Source organism: Macaca thibetana, chromosome 3, assembly GCF_024542745.1.
Source record: "Macaca thibetana thibetana isolate TM-01 chromosome 3, ASM2454274v1, whole genome shotgun sequence".
In the NCBI taxonomy this organism is placed as follows: Eukaryota; Metazoa; Chordata; class Mammalia; order Primates; family Cercopithecidae; genus Macaca; species Macaca thibetana.
The window spans coordinates 162,822,058-162,841,161 of record NC_065580.1 but is presented as its reverse complement, the minus strand read 5'-3'; the positions used below and the strand labels follow the sequence as shown (position 1 = coordinate 162,841,161).

General features: G+C 44.3%; 2 protein-coding genes and 2 pseudogenes across 31 annotated transcripts in view; 2 read left to right on the top strand and 2 right to left on the bottom strand.

Moving 5' to 3' along the window:
- Positions 1-19,104, bottom strand: part of ATP5PO (ATP synthase peripheral stalk subunit OSCP) — a 1,173,690-nt gene that overhangs the window by 215,371 nt on the left and 939,215 nt on the right. The gene's annotated exons all lie outside the window — the stretch shown is intronic.
- The window catches only part of MRPS6 (mitochondrial ribosomal protein S6), a 519,933-nt gene that overhangs the window by 276,268 nt on the left and 224,561 nt on the right, over positions 1-19,104 (top strand). The window contains exon 3 of one of the 4 annotated variants that reach the window (XM_050784656.1): positions 11,330-11,946. The exons of the other annotated variants lie outside the window; for them this stretch is intronic. Coding sequence (XP_050640613.1) covers positions 11,330-11,522 — 193 coding nt within the window. The 3' untranslated portion in view covers positions 11,523-11,946. Of the gene's footprint in view, positions 1-11,329; positions 11,947-19,104 lie in introns of those variants that run through there. 4 annotated transcript variants of the gene reach the window in all.
- On the top strand, positions 3,454-4,411 carry LOC126950722 (40S ribosomal protein S4, X isoform-like; annotated as a pseudogene). The gene has a single exon (XR_007724271.1). The product of XR_007724271.1 is annotated as a 40S ribosomal protein S4, X isoform-like (transcript).
- Positions 5,532-7,313, bottom strand: LOC126949798 (40S ribosomal protein S5-like; annotated as a pseudogene). Its single transcript, XR_007723967.1, has 2 exons — positions 7,276-7,313; positions 5,532-6,217 (listed from the first exon to the last, which is right to left on the bottom strand). The product of XR_007723967.1 is annotated as a 40S ribosomal protein S5-like (transcript).

Sequence of the window (19,104 nt, the reverse complement as noted above, 5' to 3'; positions counted from 1 at the left end):
CTCACTTCCACTTCTGCAGAGTTAGTGTCCATTAAAGTTACATGCTTTTCTATAGAAAAGAGAGATGCTTTTGTGAAGCTGGTAGCAACTTTATAGAAGTGATTCTATAATTAGCACCACACATGGGAAAACAAACCTTTAAAATGTAAACACTGCTTGGCTTTGTGTTCAAGGTGATGCTGGTGCTTGCATGGATCCTGGCTACCTGGTATGTGGAACAGTGTCACTTGTGCCATGTAGCACATGGTCGAAGGTGCTGGGACTGTGTAACGTAATTCGATTTTAGACTATTTTCCCAGAATGATCTGTCTGTTTATTGATTCAGTCACCAAAAGTAGAAGTGGAAAATGGAAAACTAGCTATTTGAAGAGCTTTTGTTCAGTAAGAATGTCAGTTTTGGGGCATGTCTAGGCAGTTGCAATGCAGTCAAATCCAAACGTTTGTACCTTGAGTGAGGAGTTGATCGTGAGTCCACGTGCGTTAGGACTTCTGGTCTTGTGTTTTGATTCTGCCTAGTTTGGCTGGGGAAGAAGCAGACGCTGATAGTTCATTGTGGCTGCGGAGTCCTCTTGATTCTCTCTTTTCCCAGGGTCAGGAGGAAGTTGGGACAGAGGGCTCTAACTCCCCTGGAGACACTGAGCCCCTTTTCTGGTCACCTTCCCTTGAACAGCAGCTCCTCTGGTTGTTAGAATGGTTTCTCCATGGCAACCTTCATGAGGATGTAGGGAGCAGGTATCAAGGGAGTTCCAAGGCCATTTTTTCAGCCTAACTTGCATTTTTGTAGGTCTCTTGTGGACTTGTGCTGTCATGAGAAAGGGATCCTCGCAGGCATCAAAAGCCGCCCAGCCCCACTACTACACACAGGTTGTTTCTAGGCCTTACTTTCTTCATGTGTAAAAATAGAAATGCGAGACTGTACTTAGTGTTGTCATAGCTGTAAAAAATCTCATTCTCAGTCCTTAGGTCATCTGTAGTCAGCAAAGCCCAGCAGTGAGTCGGGTCCGTAACCGCCATGTCATTGCCACAGTCTCCCACAGGACTGCAGTGGAAGCCGCTCTTAACAGGCTCTCTGCCCAGCTGGGCTGCATATTCCAGGAGGATGAGACCATGTGTGCCTCATCCCTTTAGCCTCCTGAGGTTTGCTATAGTAGATGCTCATTAACAAGTTAAGTTTGCCCAGATAAATAGGTAAGAAGAAAAGGATATATACTGGAAACAACCAGGAATTGGTCAAGGTCGTTCCTGTATGAGAAAGCCATAATGGACCATTTGTCTGTGTACTTGGGTCACTGAAGCAGGCAGAGATTGTCTTTGTCATGGACTTCTGGTCAGTTGTCTCGTGGCCTGGGAGGGACAGCTTGGTTCCCTGGGAGAAGAGGTCAGGAGGGGGTTGGTAAGAGGTTCAACTTTGGAGAGTGGCGAATACAGTAAGGTCTGCCTGTCTCGGAGTCACTTCTCACCTTCGCTATTTCAGTGGCATTTTTCTTTCTGTGGAAACTTCCACGGTGTAATAGGGAGCCGTGGGAGTGGAAGCAGTCTTTGCCCACATCAGCCCCGGGTGCGGATCAGCAGGACGACACGCATGAGATGCCGGTCACCAGCTGTGCATACCGGCTTGTGCTCATTTGGTTGGTTGCTGAAGGAGCGTTGTCATGCCTGGTGGCAGGAAGTCAGAACAGTTAAGAGGGTGAAGGCAAGAGGGGTTTTGGTAGCAAGAGGGAGCCTCCCGAAGCTAGGAAAGCCCAGTGTTAGGACTTCCAGGTCTTTATCTAGGATTTCTCTTTATCCTTGAGAATCCTCTATCATGTGGGTACTAGGTAGCAGGAGATATAGTATACAGAGTGGGGAGCTGTGGGGTCTGGACTCTCACTTTGTGACCTGGGGCCTATCACTTCCCCTCTGGGCTTCAGTTTGCTCATGTGAAAGGTTTGGACTGCGTTGTCTTTATGGTCCTTTCCAGCACTTCCATTCTGTGATTCTGTAACCCATTTGGTCCCAAAGCTATCTGTGGTTTCTTGTGTCTTGGAGTCAAAAGACCTGCTCTGTTTGAATTCTGGCAGTGACCACTTCATAACTGAGTGACCTTGGGCTAATTACTTAACCTTTTTGAGTCTCTCTTCTTAACTACATTAAATCGTAAGACTCAAAGGAGGCAACGTGTAGGAAACCACTTTGAAGACTCCTAGAGGAGTATTGTTGCTGGGGAGAGGACTGTTGGACCCCAACCAACACTCGGCACCACTTTCTCTTCTTCCCTTTCCTCAATTGCCACATGGAGTGGAGCTGCCACTTCTCTTTCATGCTCTTCCTCAAAAGCTGTCTGAAAGCTGTGAAAGCACTTTGAAAATTAGAGAGTCTTATGAAAGACACTTCTTTGTTAAGTTCGGAAATATGAAGTTTCTGATATATCTGGCTTCCAGTTTCCATCCTTGGGTATTCGTTTTACCCTTATCACAAAATAGAATCCAAAAGCTTTGGGTGTATTTCTTAGGATTTTTGAGTGAGTGCTGAGTATACAGAGAACACTTCCAGAGGGCTGGATGAGAACTGATTAGTGGACAGTTGAGTTGGTTGTTGGCATCTGTAAACATACTTTCTCTTAGAACACGTTGAGACTCCTAGGCTAGCTCACAAGCCTCTAACCCTGTGGAGCAGTTGAATGGAAAATGGAGGAAAGCAGTGCTTGCTATGAACAATATCATAAGTAAGACCAAGACAGCCCCAGAGGTGCTATTTGAATAAGTTGAATACTTGACTTTAAGGAAGGGCAGGCTTAACCTGTGAACTCTCTGGAGGGAGGGACATGGAGCACTCGGCAGTGGTGGTGTCTGGGTTACTTGATGGCCAGAGCATGTCAGGCTCTTGCTTCCCTCCTGATGCATGGCATTTCAGCAGCACATTACTCTAAGCACAGGGCTTCAAGTGGAATGAAGCAAGAGAGGACGCCTTCTAGGGAAACTGGACAAGGCCGAGGAAGAGGAGGGAGCTCAGAGAAAAACTACTTGTTATAGACTTCAGTGTGGTGGGAATGTTGGCAGACAGGGTGAGGTTATAACTTGTCTGTGGTAGATTGGAGGACATTTTGATGAATACTGAGTGAAAGAGCAAATGGATAAATGGGAAGGAAAAAAGTGTTGGGGTGAGAGTTCCCTATACTGCCCACCAGGTGGCCAAATGGAATTTTTGCAGGGCAGGGGGAGTGACTGGCTAAAAGGCTGAGGGTTGCAAGGAGGAGGTGATTTGAGGTTGATCACACTATTTTAAGCTCTGTTCCAGAGCCTAACTCAAAGTAAGTAATCAATAATTAAATCTTGAATAAACAAGTAATTCATAAGTTGGGTCATTGCAACCCTATTACCTGCTTATATATGGAGTAGAAATAAGCAGGTGGAATTAAACCTTGGAAAATGTGGCCAGGATTATGTGTAGTTTTCAGAGTGAGCCCAAGTGGCAGTCTTGTCTGAGCAAATGGGCAAGTCACTGCTTCAAGAAGTTTGTGGGAGCCAATTTCTACGCGCACTGGAAGACGGAGGTCCTCTTTCCTTGCCTAACGCAGCCATGGCTCATGGTCCCAAGAAGCATCTGAAGCGGGTAGCAGCTCCAAAGCATTGGATGCTGGATAAATTGACCGGTGTGTTTGCTCCTTATCCATCCACCGGTCCCCACAAGTTGAGAGAGTGTCTCCCCCTCATCATCTTCCTAAGGAACAGACTTAAGTATGCCCTGACAGGAGATGAAGTAAAGAAGATTTGCATGCAGCGGTTCATTAAGATCGATGGCAAGGTCTGAACTGATATAACCTACCCTGCTGGATTCATGGATGTCATGAGCATTGACAAGACGGGAGAGAATTTCCGTCTGATCTGTGACACCAAGGGTCGCTTTGCTGTACATTGTATTACACCTGAGGAGGCCAAGTACAAGTTATGCAAAGTGAGAAAGATCTTTGTGAGCACAAAAGGAATCCCTCATCTGGTGACTCATGATGCCCGCACCATCCGCTACCCCGATCCCCTCATCAAGGTGAATGATACCATTCAGATTGATTTGGAGACTGGCAAGATTACTGATTTCATCAAGTTCGACACTGGTAACCTGTGTATGGTGACTGGAGGTGCTAACCTGGGAAGAATTGGTGTGATCACCAACAGAGAGAGGCACCCTGGATCTTTTGACGTGGTTCACGTGAAAGATGCCAATGGCAACAGCTTTGCCACTCGACTTTCCAACATTTTTGTTATTGGCAAGGGCAACAAACCATGGATTTCTCTCCCCCGAGGAAAGGGTATCCGCCTCACCATTGCTGAAGAGACAGACAGAAGACTGGCGGCCAAACAGAGCAGTGGGTGAAATGGGTCCCTGGGTGCCGTGTCAGACCTTTGTACGTAATTAAAAATATTGTGGCAGGATTTAAAAAAAAAAAAAAGAAGTTTGTGGGATAGTGGATTCATTTGTACCATTTTTATTTCATCGCTTAAGGAACTCTGGGAGTCTTCATCAGCTGTAATTGCTCCCTGTTGCCCCCATCCCACATCAGCTTATTCACCAAGTACTGCCCATTCAGCTTCTTAACTGCCATTTTTAAATCAACAGCTTTATAGAGATAATTAGCATATAATAAACTGCATATATTTAAAGTGTATATTTAATAAAGTTTCACATATGTATACATCCACAAGTCACCACAGTCAAGATAATAAACATATTTGCCAACCCTAAAATTTCCTCCTCCCCCTTTGATTCCTCCCTCTACTTGTCCTTCATCCCAAGCAGCCACTGATCTGCTTTCTTTCACTGTAGATGTTTTTCAACTTTATGATGGTGCGGAAGTGATGGCAGATACAGTAGCAGCCGTACTGGAGTACTCAAACAACCATTCTGTTTTTCAGTCTTAGTAAATATTCCATAAAATTACATAAGCTATTCAACACTTAATGTAAAATACGGTTTGTGTTAGATGATTTTACACAACTGTAGGCTAATGTAAGTGTTCTGGGCATTTGGCTAAGTGATGTTAGGTTAGGTGTATTAAATGCGTTTTCAACATAAAATATTTTCAACTTATGATGGGTTTATCGAGATGTATGTATTTTAAGTTGAGGAACATCTTTTTTTTTTAGACTTACATAGATAGAATTGGATGGTATGGTCCCCTTTTACTCTAGTTTCTTTCCCTCATCGTAATTGTTTTGAGATCAGTAGTGTGTATCAAGTTTACTCCTCTTCATTGCTGAGTAGTATGGCATTGTGTGTGGTGAATTTTTTTTTTTTTTTCCAGTTTGGGGTGGTTATAGGTACAGCTGCTGTGAACATTTGTGTACAAGTTGTTGTGTGGACACATGCTTTAATTTCTTTGGGGTAAATACCTAGGAGTGGAATGGCTAGATCATAATGGTAGGTGTATGTTTAGAAAAATGCCAAACTGTTTTTTCAAAATCATTGTCATTTGCATTCCCACCAGCCATGTATATGAGAGCCGGTTTTTCTTTTCTTTTCTCTCTTTTTTTTTTTTTTTTTTTTGTGGTGGGGTAGGGCTACCCTAAAGGACAGACTGGTTTATTGGGCAGCAGCCAGGAAAATCAGCAGTTGGACTTGGCCACATGCTCCAGCTCATCCTTCTTCTTGATGGCATAGGAGTTGGAGGAGCCCTTGGTGGCATTGATGAGTTCATCTGCCAGGCACTCAGCAATGGTCTTGATCTTCTGGAAGGCAGCCTCATGAGTGCCTGTGCACAGTAACCAGGTGGCCTGATTCACATGGTGCAGTGGGGACACGTCCACAGCCTGTCATCTCACAGTGCCTGCTCACCCGATGCATGTGGAGTCCTCCTGGGGCCCACCATTGATGATGGTGTTCACCAGGGCCTGCAGAGGGTTCTCGCCTGTGAGCAGGTGGATGAAATTGAAGGCACGCTTGATGATGTGCACAGTCATGAGCTTCTTGCTCTTGTGGCCGTGCATCATCATGGAGTTAGTGAGGAGCTCCACAGTGGGGCACTGAGCTTTGCAGAAGCATGTGGCAGCATAAGGCCCTGCACTGTGAGGCAGGTACTTGGTATACTTCTCCTTCACTGCAATGTAATCCTGCAGGGAAATGTCACTGATCTGCACATCATCATTTGTGCTGCATCATTGATCTGCACATCATCCACTTCCCAGAGAGCTTGGTGTCAGGGGTCTCTGCCACCACTGGTGCTGCTGTCTCCCACTCGGTCGTCCTGAGGGCACAGCCCGCGTGTCTCTGTTGCTCAGTATGGACCTTGTGCCACCCTGGAGTGCCAGTTTTTTTTTTTTTTTTTTTTTTTTTTTTTGAGACGGAATCTTGCTCTGCTGCCCAGGCTGGAGTGCAGTGGTGTGATCTCTACTTACTGCAACCTCTGCCTCCCAGGTTCAAGCAATTCCCCTGCTTCAGCCTCCCGAGTAGCTGGAATTACAGGTGCCCGCCACCATGCCTAGCTAATTTTTGTATTTTTAGTAGACATGGGGTTTCACCATGTTGGCCAGGCTGGTCTCGAACTCCTGACCTCAGGTGATCCACCCACCTCGGCCTCCCAAAGTGCTGGGATTATACAGGCATGAGCCACCGCGCCCATGGAGTGCCAGTTTTTTCACATCCCTGCCTACACTTGGTGTGGTCAGCCTTTTTAATTTTACAGCACTTTAGTAGGTATCTCTTTGTGGTTTTAATTTGCATTTCTCTCACGACTAATGGTTTTAGGCATCTTTTCATGTGCTGCTTTGCCATCATACGTCTTCTGTGAAATGTCTGTTCAAATCTTATGACCATTGTTCAAAATTTTTTTTTAATTAAGTTTTGAGTTATTTGTATTCTAGATACAAGTCCTTTATCAGACTTGTAATTCACAGATCTTAGTGGTTTATCTTTTTATTCAAACAGCCAGTTTTTAATTTTGGTGAAGTATAATTTATCAATTTTTTTCTATTATAGATTTTGGTTTTGGTGTTGTGTCTAAGGAAACTTTGCTTAATCCAAATTTACAAAAGCTTCTAATTTTGTAGCTTTATATTTTACATTTAAATCTGTGTTCCATTTTGAGTTAATTTTTTAAATGGTACAAGTAGGGAATAAAGTTCCCTTTTTTTGCTTATGGATACTGGATTATTTTAGCACCATTTGTTGTAAATCTCTATGTCTGTACTCTCTGTTCTAGTCGTTTGATCTCTCTGTGTATTCATACATGAATATCATACTGTCTTGATGGCCATAGCTTTATAATAAGTCTTGAAATCAGGTGGTGTTAGTCCTTCAACTTACATTCTCTGTCCGAGTTGTTTTGACTGTTTTAGGTCCATTACGAACTTTCTAATCAATTTTCTAGGGTTTTGATTGAGGTTCTACTGAATCTCAATAGATTTTATTTGAATAAAATAAATAATAGATCTCAATTTTTGTTTAACTTGGAGAGGGTTGACATCTAAATTTTGAATCTTCATACCCATGAACAAGATACACCTAATAGGTTTTGTTTCTTTCAGCAACATTTTGTAGTTTTGTATACCTTTTGTCTGATTTCTCTGTAAGTATTGAACATTTAATTCAAGGTCTGATTATTTGTTGCTAGCATATAGAAATAACATTGATTTTTGTATCTTGCAATCCTGCTAAACTCATTAGTTTTAATTTTTTTAATAGATTTTTTAATACTTTCTTGAAACACAGTCATGTCATATGCAAATAAGACAGTCTCACTCTTTCCTTATAAGTCTGGGTACCTATTCTTTTTCTTGCCTTATTGCACTGGCTAGAACCTCCAGTTCAGTGTTGAATAGAAGTGACAGTGGGCTTTCTGGTTTGTTCCCAGTCTTACGGGAAGAGCATTTAGATGTTCACCAGTTGGTGAAATATCAGCTGTAGATTTTTCAAAGATGCTCTTTATAAGTTTGAGGGAGGTCACTTCTATCCCTAGTTTGCTGATTTTTTTTTTTTTTTTTAAATCAGGAATGGCTATGGATTTTGTTAAATGCTTTCATTTGTGTTTGTTGAAATGATCATATGATGTTTTCTTTTTTAGTTTGTTAATATGTTTTAGTTTGAATTACATTTTTTTTTCAGTCTTGTTAAGCCAGTTAACAAGATGTTAAGCCAATCTTGCATTCTTGGGATAAAGCTTGCTTCGTCATGGTATGTTGTATTTTTTAATATATAATAGTAGTCAGTTTGCTAAAATTTTGTTTTGAATTTTAAAATGTGTATTCTTGAGGGACATTCGTCTGATTTCTTGTAATGTCTTTGGTTTGGGTATAGGGTAATGCTGGCTTCATAGAACAAATTGAGATGTGTCTTCCTTTTTTCTCGATGAATTTGTATCAGAATTGGTATTTTTGCCTTAAATGTTTGGTGTGGTTCACCAGTGAAGTCGTTTGGGGCCTGTAGTATTCTTTGTGGGAAGCTGCTAAACTTCATGTATTTCTTTAATAAGCTATAGGGCTTAAGGGTTTAAACTACACATATTTCTTTAATAACATATAGGGCCATTCAGCTTATCTGTATCTTCTTGAGTGAGGTTTGGTAGTCTGTGTTTTTCAAGGAATTTGATCATTTCATCTTGAGTTGTTAAATTTAATGCTTTTTTTTGAGACAGGGTCTCGCTATGTCACCCAGGCTGGAATGCAGTGATACAATCACGGCTCACTGCAGCCTGGGTCTCCAGGGTTCAAGTCATCCTCCCACTTCAGCCTCCCCAGTACCTGGGACTACAGGCACACACCACCATGCCTAGCTAATTTTTGTAGTTTTCGTGGAGATGAGGTTTCACCATGTTGCTCAGGCTTTTCTCAGACTCCTGGTGTCAACTGATCTGCCTGTCTAGGCCTCCCAAAGTGCTGGGATTACAGGTGTGAGCCCCGGCACCCGACCTTGCAAAAACTTTTAATAATATTTCCTATTATTTTAATATTTATGAAATCCGTAGTCGTTTCACCTTTCTCATTCCCAGTGCTGATAATTTACCTTACCTCTTTTTACTCACCAGTCTGGCTATAGAGGCATGTCAGTTTTACTCATCTTCTCCATGAACTAGTGTTTGGTTTCATTGATGTTCTCTGGTTTTCTTTTTTCTGCGTTAGGGATTTCTCCTCTCTCCCTCTCTTCTGTCATCTTACTGATTTAATTTGCTCTTTTCCCAGTTTCTTAAAGTAGAAGCTGAGACTATTGATTTGAGGCCTTTTTTCTTTTCTTACCTAGGCATTTAGTATATATGAATTTCCTGACAAGTATTGCTTTCATGGCATCCCCCCAATTTTGATTTGTGGCATTTTTTCATTCAATTCAAAGTACTTTGTAATTTCCCTTTTGATTTCTCTTCTACCTGTTTGTCCAGCTTATTTAGATATCTGTTTAGTTTCCAAGTATTTAGGCATTTTTCCAAGATTTTTGTGTATAACTTGAATCCCTTTATGTTATATGGCCCAGAGTATAGTTGACTTTGATAAATGTTCTGTGTACACTTAGGAGGAATGTCTATCCTGCGATTGTTGGGTAAAGGGTTCTATAAATGTCAGTTAATTCCAGTCAGTTAATGTTGGTGTTCACTTTTTCTGTATCCTTGGTGATTTTCTGTATAAGTAGTTCTATTGATTACTGAAAGGGGAATGTTAAAAGGCTTCAGCTGTGATTCTGGACGTGTCCATTTCTCTGTTCAGTTCTGCTGTTCTTATATGTTGAAGCTCTGTTATCTGGTGCATGTATATTTAAGATTATTATATCTTCTTGGTGAACTCGTCATTATGTATTGTCTCTTTTTATCCCTGGTAATCTTCTTTGCTCTGAAGTCTGCTTTGTCTGATGTTAGTATAGCCATTTGAGCTTTCTTTTGATTAGTGTTTTTGGTTGATATATATTTTTCTCTCCTTTTATTTAATTATATGTTTACTTGAATAATTATTCCACTAAGCTTGACTTAAGAGTCACTTGGTAAATTTTCTTACAAGTTTTGAACCTCTTTGCCTTTGTCTGGAATTGCACAAGGTGCCATCCCTTTTCTCATAAGTTCCTTCCTTGCTGAATTTGTTCCTTTTCAACTTGATCTTTCCAGCTTCCTGTGAGAGTTCCACATTTCATGCTAACACCACCATGGTCAAAGATTTACTCTGGACCTGCTCCGTGTTCATTCGGGGTGCTAGGGATAACACCAGAGCCTTTCTTCCTATGGCAATTGTGCTTTAGTGGACTGAGGCAGACAGTAAGCAAATGCATACTGTGCCAGTGGTGAGAACGTGCTCTGTGGAACAAAACAAAGCCTTGAGTGAGGGCAGTGGAGAGTGATGGGCCTTGGTGGAGCTAGGAGGGTGCTGCTTTAGGAGAGTGGGCACACAGAGTGCCTCTCTGAGAGAGTGACATTTGGACAGAGACATGCTTAGAAGCAAGGGATGAGCTACATGGAAGTTGGGCAGAGAACATTTCCAACAGAAGGACCAGTGAGTGCAAAGGCCTGGGAGGGGAATGTGCCTGGGAGTCCTGAGAACCACATGTATGGCTAGACAAGGCAAATGATGCCAAAAAGATCATAGTTTTAACCAGCTAGAACATTGCAGGATTGTGAAATACTGCGCTGAAAACTTATCTTTAGTCACATAATGGTCCAAACCAAATAGTACAAGGGAGGTTTAACCTTTTAGGTCTGCGAGGAGCAGGGAGTGGGTAGGGATGGGCTCTTTCCTTGCACTGTCATCCAGCAGGCTGCTGAGGACCTTGTCAATCTTTGAAGACCAGTGAGCCGTGCAGGATGCCCATCGACATTAGTCTGGTTTGAGTGATGAGTGGTAAATTCTTTTTCTTACTTCCAGTAATTTTCTTTTTGTTCCTTGTCCATGTTGAACATAGTTATAGACCAGTCCCATGCCTTTCTTAATCTTTTCCCATATTTGTGGGCTCATGGTTCTCTTAGGTGTGTTAGTTCACAGGGAAAATCCTTTAAAAAGTTAGAAGAATAGCTAATAGATGTTTTCACACACACACAACATTCATTAATAGTTTGGAAAATTCAGTCTCGTCCATGGATTATAAGTTTCCCCCATACTTTCTAGTACTTCACACCATCTGTAGTGTCACAGTGTATTTTTGCTGCCATAAAGCTGGTTTGGATTCATATTTTCACAAGAGCGTAATGGGAAAGACCATAGAAAAAGGGAGATTGGGCGTAACACTGCAATTCTGTTTAGCTGGTCAGCTGGTAGTTTCTGTTGTGACAAAGGTATGTGTTTGTGTGTAGTTGATGTCTGTAGTGAAGAGTACAGTGGAAACATTGACCAAAATAGTAGAATTGTTACGATTCAAATGCAGACACTCACAAGTTTTTATTTTATTGCAGGTATTTCTTGGTGGATTTTTATGCACCCACCACAACTGTTGAAAGCATGGTGGAGCACTTGTCTCGAGACATAGATGTGATTAGAGGGAATATCGTCAAACACCCTCTGACCCAGGAACTAAAAGAATGTGAAGGGATTGTCCCAGTCCCACCTGAAGAAAAATTATATTCCACAAAGAAGAGGAGGAAGTGAAAAGATTTGCCAGATTTTAGCCGTATCCCTTCACATTTGAGCAGCATGGATGAGAAGGAAGAGTTTGCAAGTTTGGCCTTTATATAAACATGTGTTGCAGGTGCTGTTTGATTTTTCTAAGGTATTTTTAGCCCTTGATCCCCTTTGCTTGTGAGAGGTGGGGAACTGCTTATTGACAGCTTCTCTGTAACCTGCAGTACCAGTGGATCATTCTTGATTTTGTTTTCATTAGTGTCATTTCTTTGTCAGTGAGGACTTTTCCCCTTACAACAGTAACACCATTTTTTGAAGAGCAAAACTTACAGTACCTCCTGGGATCGTGAGCTAGTCATTCAGCCTGTATAACCATGTGGAAATAAAAATTGATGACCAGTGTATTATATGGACAACTTTTGCTTTGAGTAATAAACTTGATTGTAGGAATACAGGCGGTGTTTTGTCCCTTTACTTACCACAGCGCGGTGCACTTCCAGGGCTCTGCAGCTCTGGTCTAGCTGGCAGTGTCGGGGAGGCATTACCCAGTACCCACTGGGGTCCAGAGCCTGGGTGGGGCGGGGGAGGAGGGGTGTGTCTCTCTGTTCCTTACTGAGTTCGCTACACAATCGGTGACTTTTCCCCGCACACCTCACTCGTCGTCGTGGTGGGTGCTGCTCTTTGTGGTGGGATGTGTGTTCTGGCGCAGTTCAGCCTTCATGCTGCTCCCTGTCATTCCTTTGCCACTAGCACCTGCCTCCTCCACTGTCCCTCAGCCCAGGGCAGGCCTCTTGTAGGAAGTAGTCTCCTGGCAGTGGCATGGCTTCCAGGATGGGTGAGGATGAGCCTGTTTCCCAAAACAGTCACCTGCATCTCATCCTCAGTCTCCTTGGGGCTGATTGGAAAGACTTGACCAGCCATTCCTCCTTCACAGGGGTGCCCTGCACAAGGTGTCTGGCACCATCACAGATGATGGAACTTCTGTGCATAAAATGTTGGGGGAAGTGCCAGTTCTAGGAATCTCTGAAAAGCACGAAGGAGCTGAGAGTTCTGGCCTCTGCCTCATTTTTAACCATGGCAAGACCGGACGATGGAGAGATGTGCAAGAGATGCCCAAAGCGCCAGAAGGGCCTGGTCTCCCAGCTCTGGCCCAGCGCCTCCTCCCTCTATAGCAGCTGCCTGTGTCTGCACTGGGTCACCAGTGTTGTCATCTTGCTTATTAAGAACTCAGGTGGTATCCAGCTTAACTTCCTCCAGAGGCAAAAAGTTATAAAAAGTCTCTTGGAAGAGCAATAATTCAGTGAAGAGGCTCATTAAGAACTGTAGACTGGAAATAAAAGGGGTAAAGGATTATCTGGGAAAATAGGCTACTTCCTGTTTTATTCAGAATTTCCTGAAAGCGCAGGCCCTCGGCCAGGGCTCACGAGAGCACCAACTCTCTAGCAGACACTTTGCGTCCCGATGTGCTTTGACCCGGTGCGATCCGAGGTCCATTTTGCTTGGAGTTTATTAAATGCACGCTGCGTGCCGTGCTGCACACCATTGTCTGTTCCCTCAGTTACTCCTTTCAGCAGCCCCAGGAAGGCAGCATTGCTATACCTGTTGTTTGGACCAGGAAACCCCCACTCAGATTTGCCCTTGACCCCACCACTGCCAGTGATAGGTGGAATCTGGAACTGGGGATCCTGATGCCGTCTGTTTTTTTCCTTCCTGTAACAGTAAGGTTGTCTTTGCCCTCTCAGGTTCAACAAGGCACTTGGGTGTCTGGGGTGAATTGTCACCACTCAGTGGCGTTTGACCTCGTGGCCCGAGTGTAGCAATGGCACTTTCTTTTCCTGCACTTGCCAGTGCCTGAAAAGACGATTGATGCCATTGGGTATTCCAGGCCATGCAAGTGTTCAGAACCCTGTGGCACAGTTTAGAGGGCCTTAGGAAGGAGGCTGGCAAAGTAGGGCAGCCGAGCAGCAACCAGTTCCCCTCCTTGGAAGCTCCAAAACAAAGCCACCGTCTTTCCCCTGGGAGCGGTTGGTGCATAGCTGGATCCTCAGCAGCTGAGGGGCCCTCACCCTCTGGCAGCCGCTGGCCTGTCGGGATGCCTAGTGTTGGAGCAGCGTGCGCGGGTGGGTGGTTTCCAGGCCACTTATTTGTCAAGAGTAGAGCATCCGGTCTCCCTGCCCAGGCTGGTGGTGGTCTGAGGCTCTGTGGTCCTTCAGGGGACGATGATGGGCAAAGTGCTGGCGGCAGAGCAGTGGACAAAGGCCCTGGCCTCATGGAGCTGAGAGTTGGCATGGAGGTAGACAAAGTATGTATGGTGTACTTAGTGGCACAGGAGGTGCTGGGGGCAGTGCAGATGATGGAGTGGGGAGGGGACGTGCAAGCTGAGCTCTGAAGGGTGAGGAGCCAGTTGTGTGATGTGACAAGGAATTGGGGGGCCATATCTGGGAGACTAGAGGCCTGTGAGGAGTCAAGCGCAAAGGGATAGAAGGTTGCCAATGGGAAATGATGCACCAAAGGCCAAAGGCCAGCCTCGGGTGAAGCACCAGCTCCAGGATGCTCCCTGGGGGCTGGCGTCCTCGGAAAGTGCATCTTCCTGGGATTTGCAGCCTTGACTATTCATGGGCCTCTTTGGACAGGCTCAGTCTTCCAGAAGTACTTGGTTTGATCCCACCAATACTCTTGGCTTGACCGGCTGCATTTTAGGACAGCAAACTTAGACTTCTGAAAGGAATTTAAGAGGAGCATCAGCATTTAAGATGCGGTGCTCAGGATTGATGACATAGGTGATATTTATCCTCATGATGCTGTCAGCACTCAGAGTCAGCCCTTCCCTCTTCCAGCATTTCTGGAAGGGCTCATTTTTGCCCGTGGGCCCTGCCCCCGGCTGGAGGAAAGTACGCTGGCTCCAGTCTACCAAAGTGGAGCTTCTGAGCGTCTGCAGTCCCAGGTCCAAAGATAATGGCCACAGTTGAGGCCTGTGACAAGCCAGGGGATTGTTTATTGAAGGTGGCCCGGAGAGGTGGGAAATGAGACGGAGCCAGGGGCCCAAGAAGCTAGTCTGAGGCGTACCTTAGAAGCTGCTCCGTGACATTCACCACGGTGGAACCATTCACGTGGATCGTTCACGACGTGTCTGTACGGAGACAGACGCTGTACCATGGAGTGTCAGCAAAGGACCATGGAGCCCAGTAGACTTTTGCTGAAAGACCAAATGTCTGTTGATGGAGGTGAAGTCTTTGGTTAAAAGATTAGAGAGTATGGAAAACATGAGCCGCTCTTCCAAGCTTTTAGTTGAATCTGGAAGAGCCCTGGTGTACCCCCACCCACCTGAGGGATCCCACAGTGCTTTCAGCAGGAGCTCAATGTGGATATTCCTTTACCCTCCCGACAGCTCCCTGAGCCAAATATTCTTCTGTTTTATGAATAAGACACCTGAGGCTTACAGGATAATAGATAACATCCCCAAGGCCACACAAGGAGGAGTTGGGGTTGGGAGTCATGTCTCTCTTTCCAGAGCCGATTTTGGCCTGCTTACAGGCTCCTGGAGGTAGACGTTGCCAGTCCCTGCAGTCCTGATCACGCTGCGAGGGGCTGGCTCTGGATGACCTGCTTCTCTGGGCCCTTCCAACCTTGCACCTGGAGCCAGACCCCAGGCTTCCTCGCTGCCAGATAAGGGGAGCGTGGGGAGCTGGAGCTCCTTGGGAGTGTTTTAAATCTCAGGTCTTCAAACGGAAACCCTGAGAACATGAGGAGAAAATGGAGAAAATGGGAGACCAGGCATCCTTTTCTCATGATTCTCCCTGCTCTGTAATTCCCACTGCTCATTTCTCTCCACATTGTTCCGGGGGTGTCTTTTGAGAGTACACACACAGCAGGTGCTGCTCTGGGCAGGACACAAAGATCAGAGGGGCAGTGTTCCTGGCCTCAGGGCTCTCACAGATGTGGGGGTTGGACTATTCAGCTGTTTAAAACACACCCATAATAAATATCATAACACATGTTTAAACCAAGTGCTAGGAAACGGGCCGGGGGGTGGAGAACTAGATTGACTAGTGCCTGGAATGAGAGTGGGGCCAGGTGGAGAGGTGGCGAGACGGCATGGTGGGCTTTGGGAGCCCCTGGCAGGAGGGCAAGTACAGTGTGATGGTGGGAAGGATGGTGGAAATGTCAGAGCTGCAGGGCTAGTGGCTGGAGGTAAGACTGGGAAGTCAGGTTGCCTAGTGTTTCTTGAAAGATCTTTACAAAGAGCCAAGAATGAGTCTTGTGCATGTTAACTTGCTATACGACGTGCCTCCTAATTGAGAAACCCCATGCTGCCTGCATATTTGTGAGGAAGGAAATAATTCCACAGATTCGCCATGGAGAAGTACAAAGAGGGCTGAGGCAAGGGGTGCAGATGTCTACAAGAAGGTGGGCAGTGTTGGATTAGAGAGCGCGAGTGCTTGCTAGGCGACCCCTTCCTGAACGGCATGTGCTTTGAAATGTGCGTAGGAACATGTGAAAAGTACAAATTATTCTCTCTCTGCTGTGGTCTGGGCTACTGCCATTTGCGTTAGGAGGTCTCAGCAGAGAGATGACTGCACCTGTAATGGCCTTGTGACGCTACCTGCCAGCTTGGCCTGTTTTCTGCACCTGGGAACAGACACGTGTGGTGTTGATGGTGGGAAGTTTCCAAGGCAATTTGTGGGATTCTTGGTCACCTTGAAAAAAAAGTCAGTAGTGGAATGATCATAGGACTGGGTTGGAGACCTGCTCAGAGAACTCTCCACCCACCAGTCTTGACCATGTTCAGTTTCTTTTCCTGGCCTAAGTGTTCTCACATGGAAAACGTGGCCAGTGAAGCAGATGGTCGCAAAGAGCCTGTCCTAGTCTCTAATGACCGGACTGAGTTTTACTGCCTGGTTTGCTGAGGAGTTATTCCATCAATGATTTAGGAACTTAGTAGTTGGTAGGATATGGAGGTGGGGAAGGGTTAAAATAATTTCTTAGAGGCTTATTCTTTGCACACTTCTTTTCATCTTCTGATAAGCATAGCTGTTGTTTTCATAACCTGCCAGTGGATTCTGTGGGGCCGACTATTACTCTCATTCTAAACAGAATAGGCCTGTCTTTAATCACAAGAAAACAGCAAAGGAGTCCCAGAGGTCAGCACAGTCATTTGCTGGGCTCAAATTGCCAGCATTCTTTTTGTTCTCTGAAAATGAAGCTTTAAGCGACACGGGCTTACAGCCAAATACAGGCAAGACACATTCTGTTAGTCGCAGGAGGAAAACCATGTCGAAACTAAAAGTCCATACTGGTAGTAAAGTAGTTTTTCGAGAGCTACACCACAACCCCCAAAATTGACCTCTTAAGTTTAAAGTGACAACAGTAATACCTGGATAATCCTGCACATTCCTAGCGCCACCACAACCCAGTGAGATTAACAAAAGACTCATGGAACCAGACTTCATCTCCGAGGTATTCAGGTCCGCTGGGCTGCTGAAGGGGAGCAGCCTTGGTGTCTGGGCGTGGCATCTGAACCCTTACTTCCAGAACACCAGCATCCTCACATTTCTCAGAGAAAGCAATTCGCCTTGAGACGATTCCATTGTGAGTGGAAGAGACAAGGAGGCATTGTTCACCAGACAATGCCTGAAGTAAAAGTAAGGATTATGCAAGATGGACTCTTGACCTCTCTATTCCAAATAAATGGGAGACTCCATAGTTTCCATAAAGCTTGCATTGAGCTAAATGATGTGAGTTGGATGTAGCATCCTTTGTCCAATCGGATCCCAAAATGTTAAGCACCTCTTTGTGAAAGACCAGATATTACACTTTGGCGGAGGTGTTGGGCTCTGTTAATCGATATCGTGGATGCTCATTATTGGCAGATTCTGTATTTGCGAGTCTGCTTACCTGCTAAAATTTATTTGTGTCCCCAAAATGAATACCCATGGTACTTTTGCAGTCATTCAATGGATATGTGTAGAGTAGCAAAAAATTTGAGTTGCTTGACAAGTCAAGTCGAACAAAGCAACACTCTGCCTTCTTGTTCCAGCTCTCATACTGTAAACAAGCGTCTTTTTCACTATTTAGTGTCATGTTTTTTGCATTTGTGTGCTTTTTTGTGGTGCTTTTGCTGTTTAAAATGGCCAAGTGTAGTGCTGCAGGACTGTGTTCTAAGCGCAAGAAGGCTGTGATGTGCCTTTTGGAGAAGATACATGTTAGATAAGCTTGTTCAGCCATGAGTTCTAGTGCCATTGGCCTTGAGTTCAATGTTAATCAACAGTATGTAGTAAACGTCTTTAAAACGAAACACACATAAAACAAGCTCATGTATTGATGGGTTGACATACGCGTTGTGACCAGAGGCTAACCTAACCCTGTATTTCCCGCTTCAGGGTTCTCTAAGTCAGTGTTGATGGCAACTTGAAAGAACGTTAACTACTGCACATAACAAGAATTAACTGTATTTGATGCTGGAATTTTGCTTTGTTTTCTGCTAAGGGTCTCTTTGACATCTGTCTGTAAATCTCCAACTTTTATCTGCAATAAAGGGGAGTTTGATTCCCACTATTTTTCTTATTCTGCTTGTCTCTCACCATCCTGCCTCCTCTTCTCATGCACACAAACTTTCATTCTCCACCATCTCCCATCTACTAGGCAACTGTGACATCTGCGTGAGCCAGGGGACTTCTCTTTGAAAGGAGCCCTTAGAAAAGTACCTTGGCAGAGAGTTTGGTGATGTGGCCAGAAAGGGCCAGACTGTACTAGGAGAGCCTGGATGCGGTGCTCCTGTTACCTTCCAGCCTCAGGAACAGGCAGATTGGATGGGGTTTAGTGAGGCCGTGGAAAGGGATAATTAGTAAATATAGCAACTCCCCTCTGCAGGCACCATGACAGCTCAGGAGTTTTCGAATACTCTCCAAATACAATACATTTTAATTACTTTTAAAACACCAGCAAAGGGTCATTCACAAAGCAAAATCAGAAGGGATTTTAAAGGCGCTGATTTTATAAAGTTAGCAGTTAAAACATGTTTTAAAAGCTTGTTCCTCTTCCATATACCTTACCAGATCTAAAAATAATATGAAGAAGTTATTTATAAATGTGGCTAAGTAAAATGCTAAAGAAATCTCTGTTAACTGCCTAGCCATAAAGAAATGGTTTTGGGGTTAAAGCTCTGTTCTGGTAAGCATGACGCTGTAACAGTGAGTGTCCCCATCTTGTAGCGCTATTCATACTCCCTTTCCTTTCCTCAAACTGGCACATGGATTGAGAAAATAGAAACCTATGTTTGTAAAAATCCAAACATACCTAAAAATAACAAGTTAATGTAACAAATTTGTGGAACTTACCACTCAGATTTAATAGATACTGTATTTTTGCTGTATATCTTTCAGAGCTTTTATTTTAAAGAAAATATTAGGTATAGTTGAAATTCTTTGTACCCCCTCTTATCCTATTCCTTCCCTCAAGAGGTAGCCATGTCTAAAGTCAGTGTAATAGTCTGTTCTTGCACTGCTGTGAAGAAATACCCGAGACTGGGTAATTTATAAAGAAAAGAGGTTTAATTGGCTTATGGATCTGCAGGCTGTATGGGAAGTGTGGTGCCGGCATTTGCTCAGCT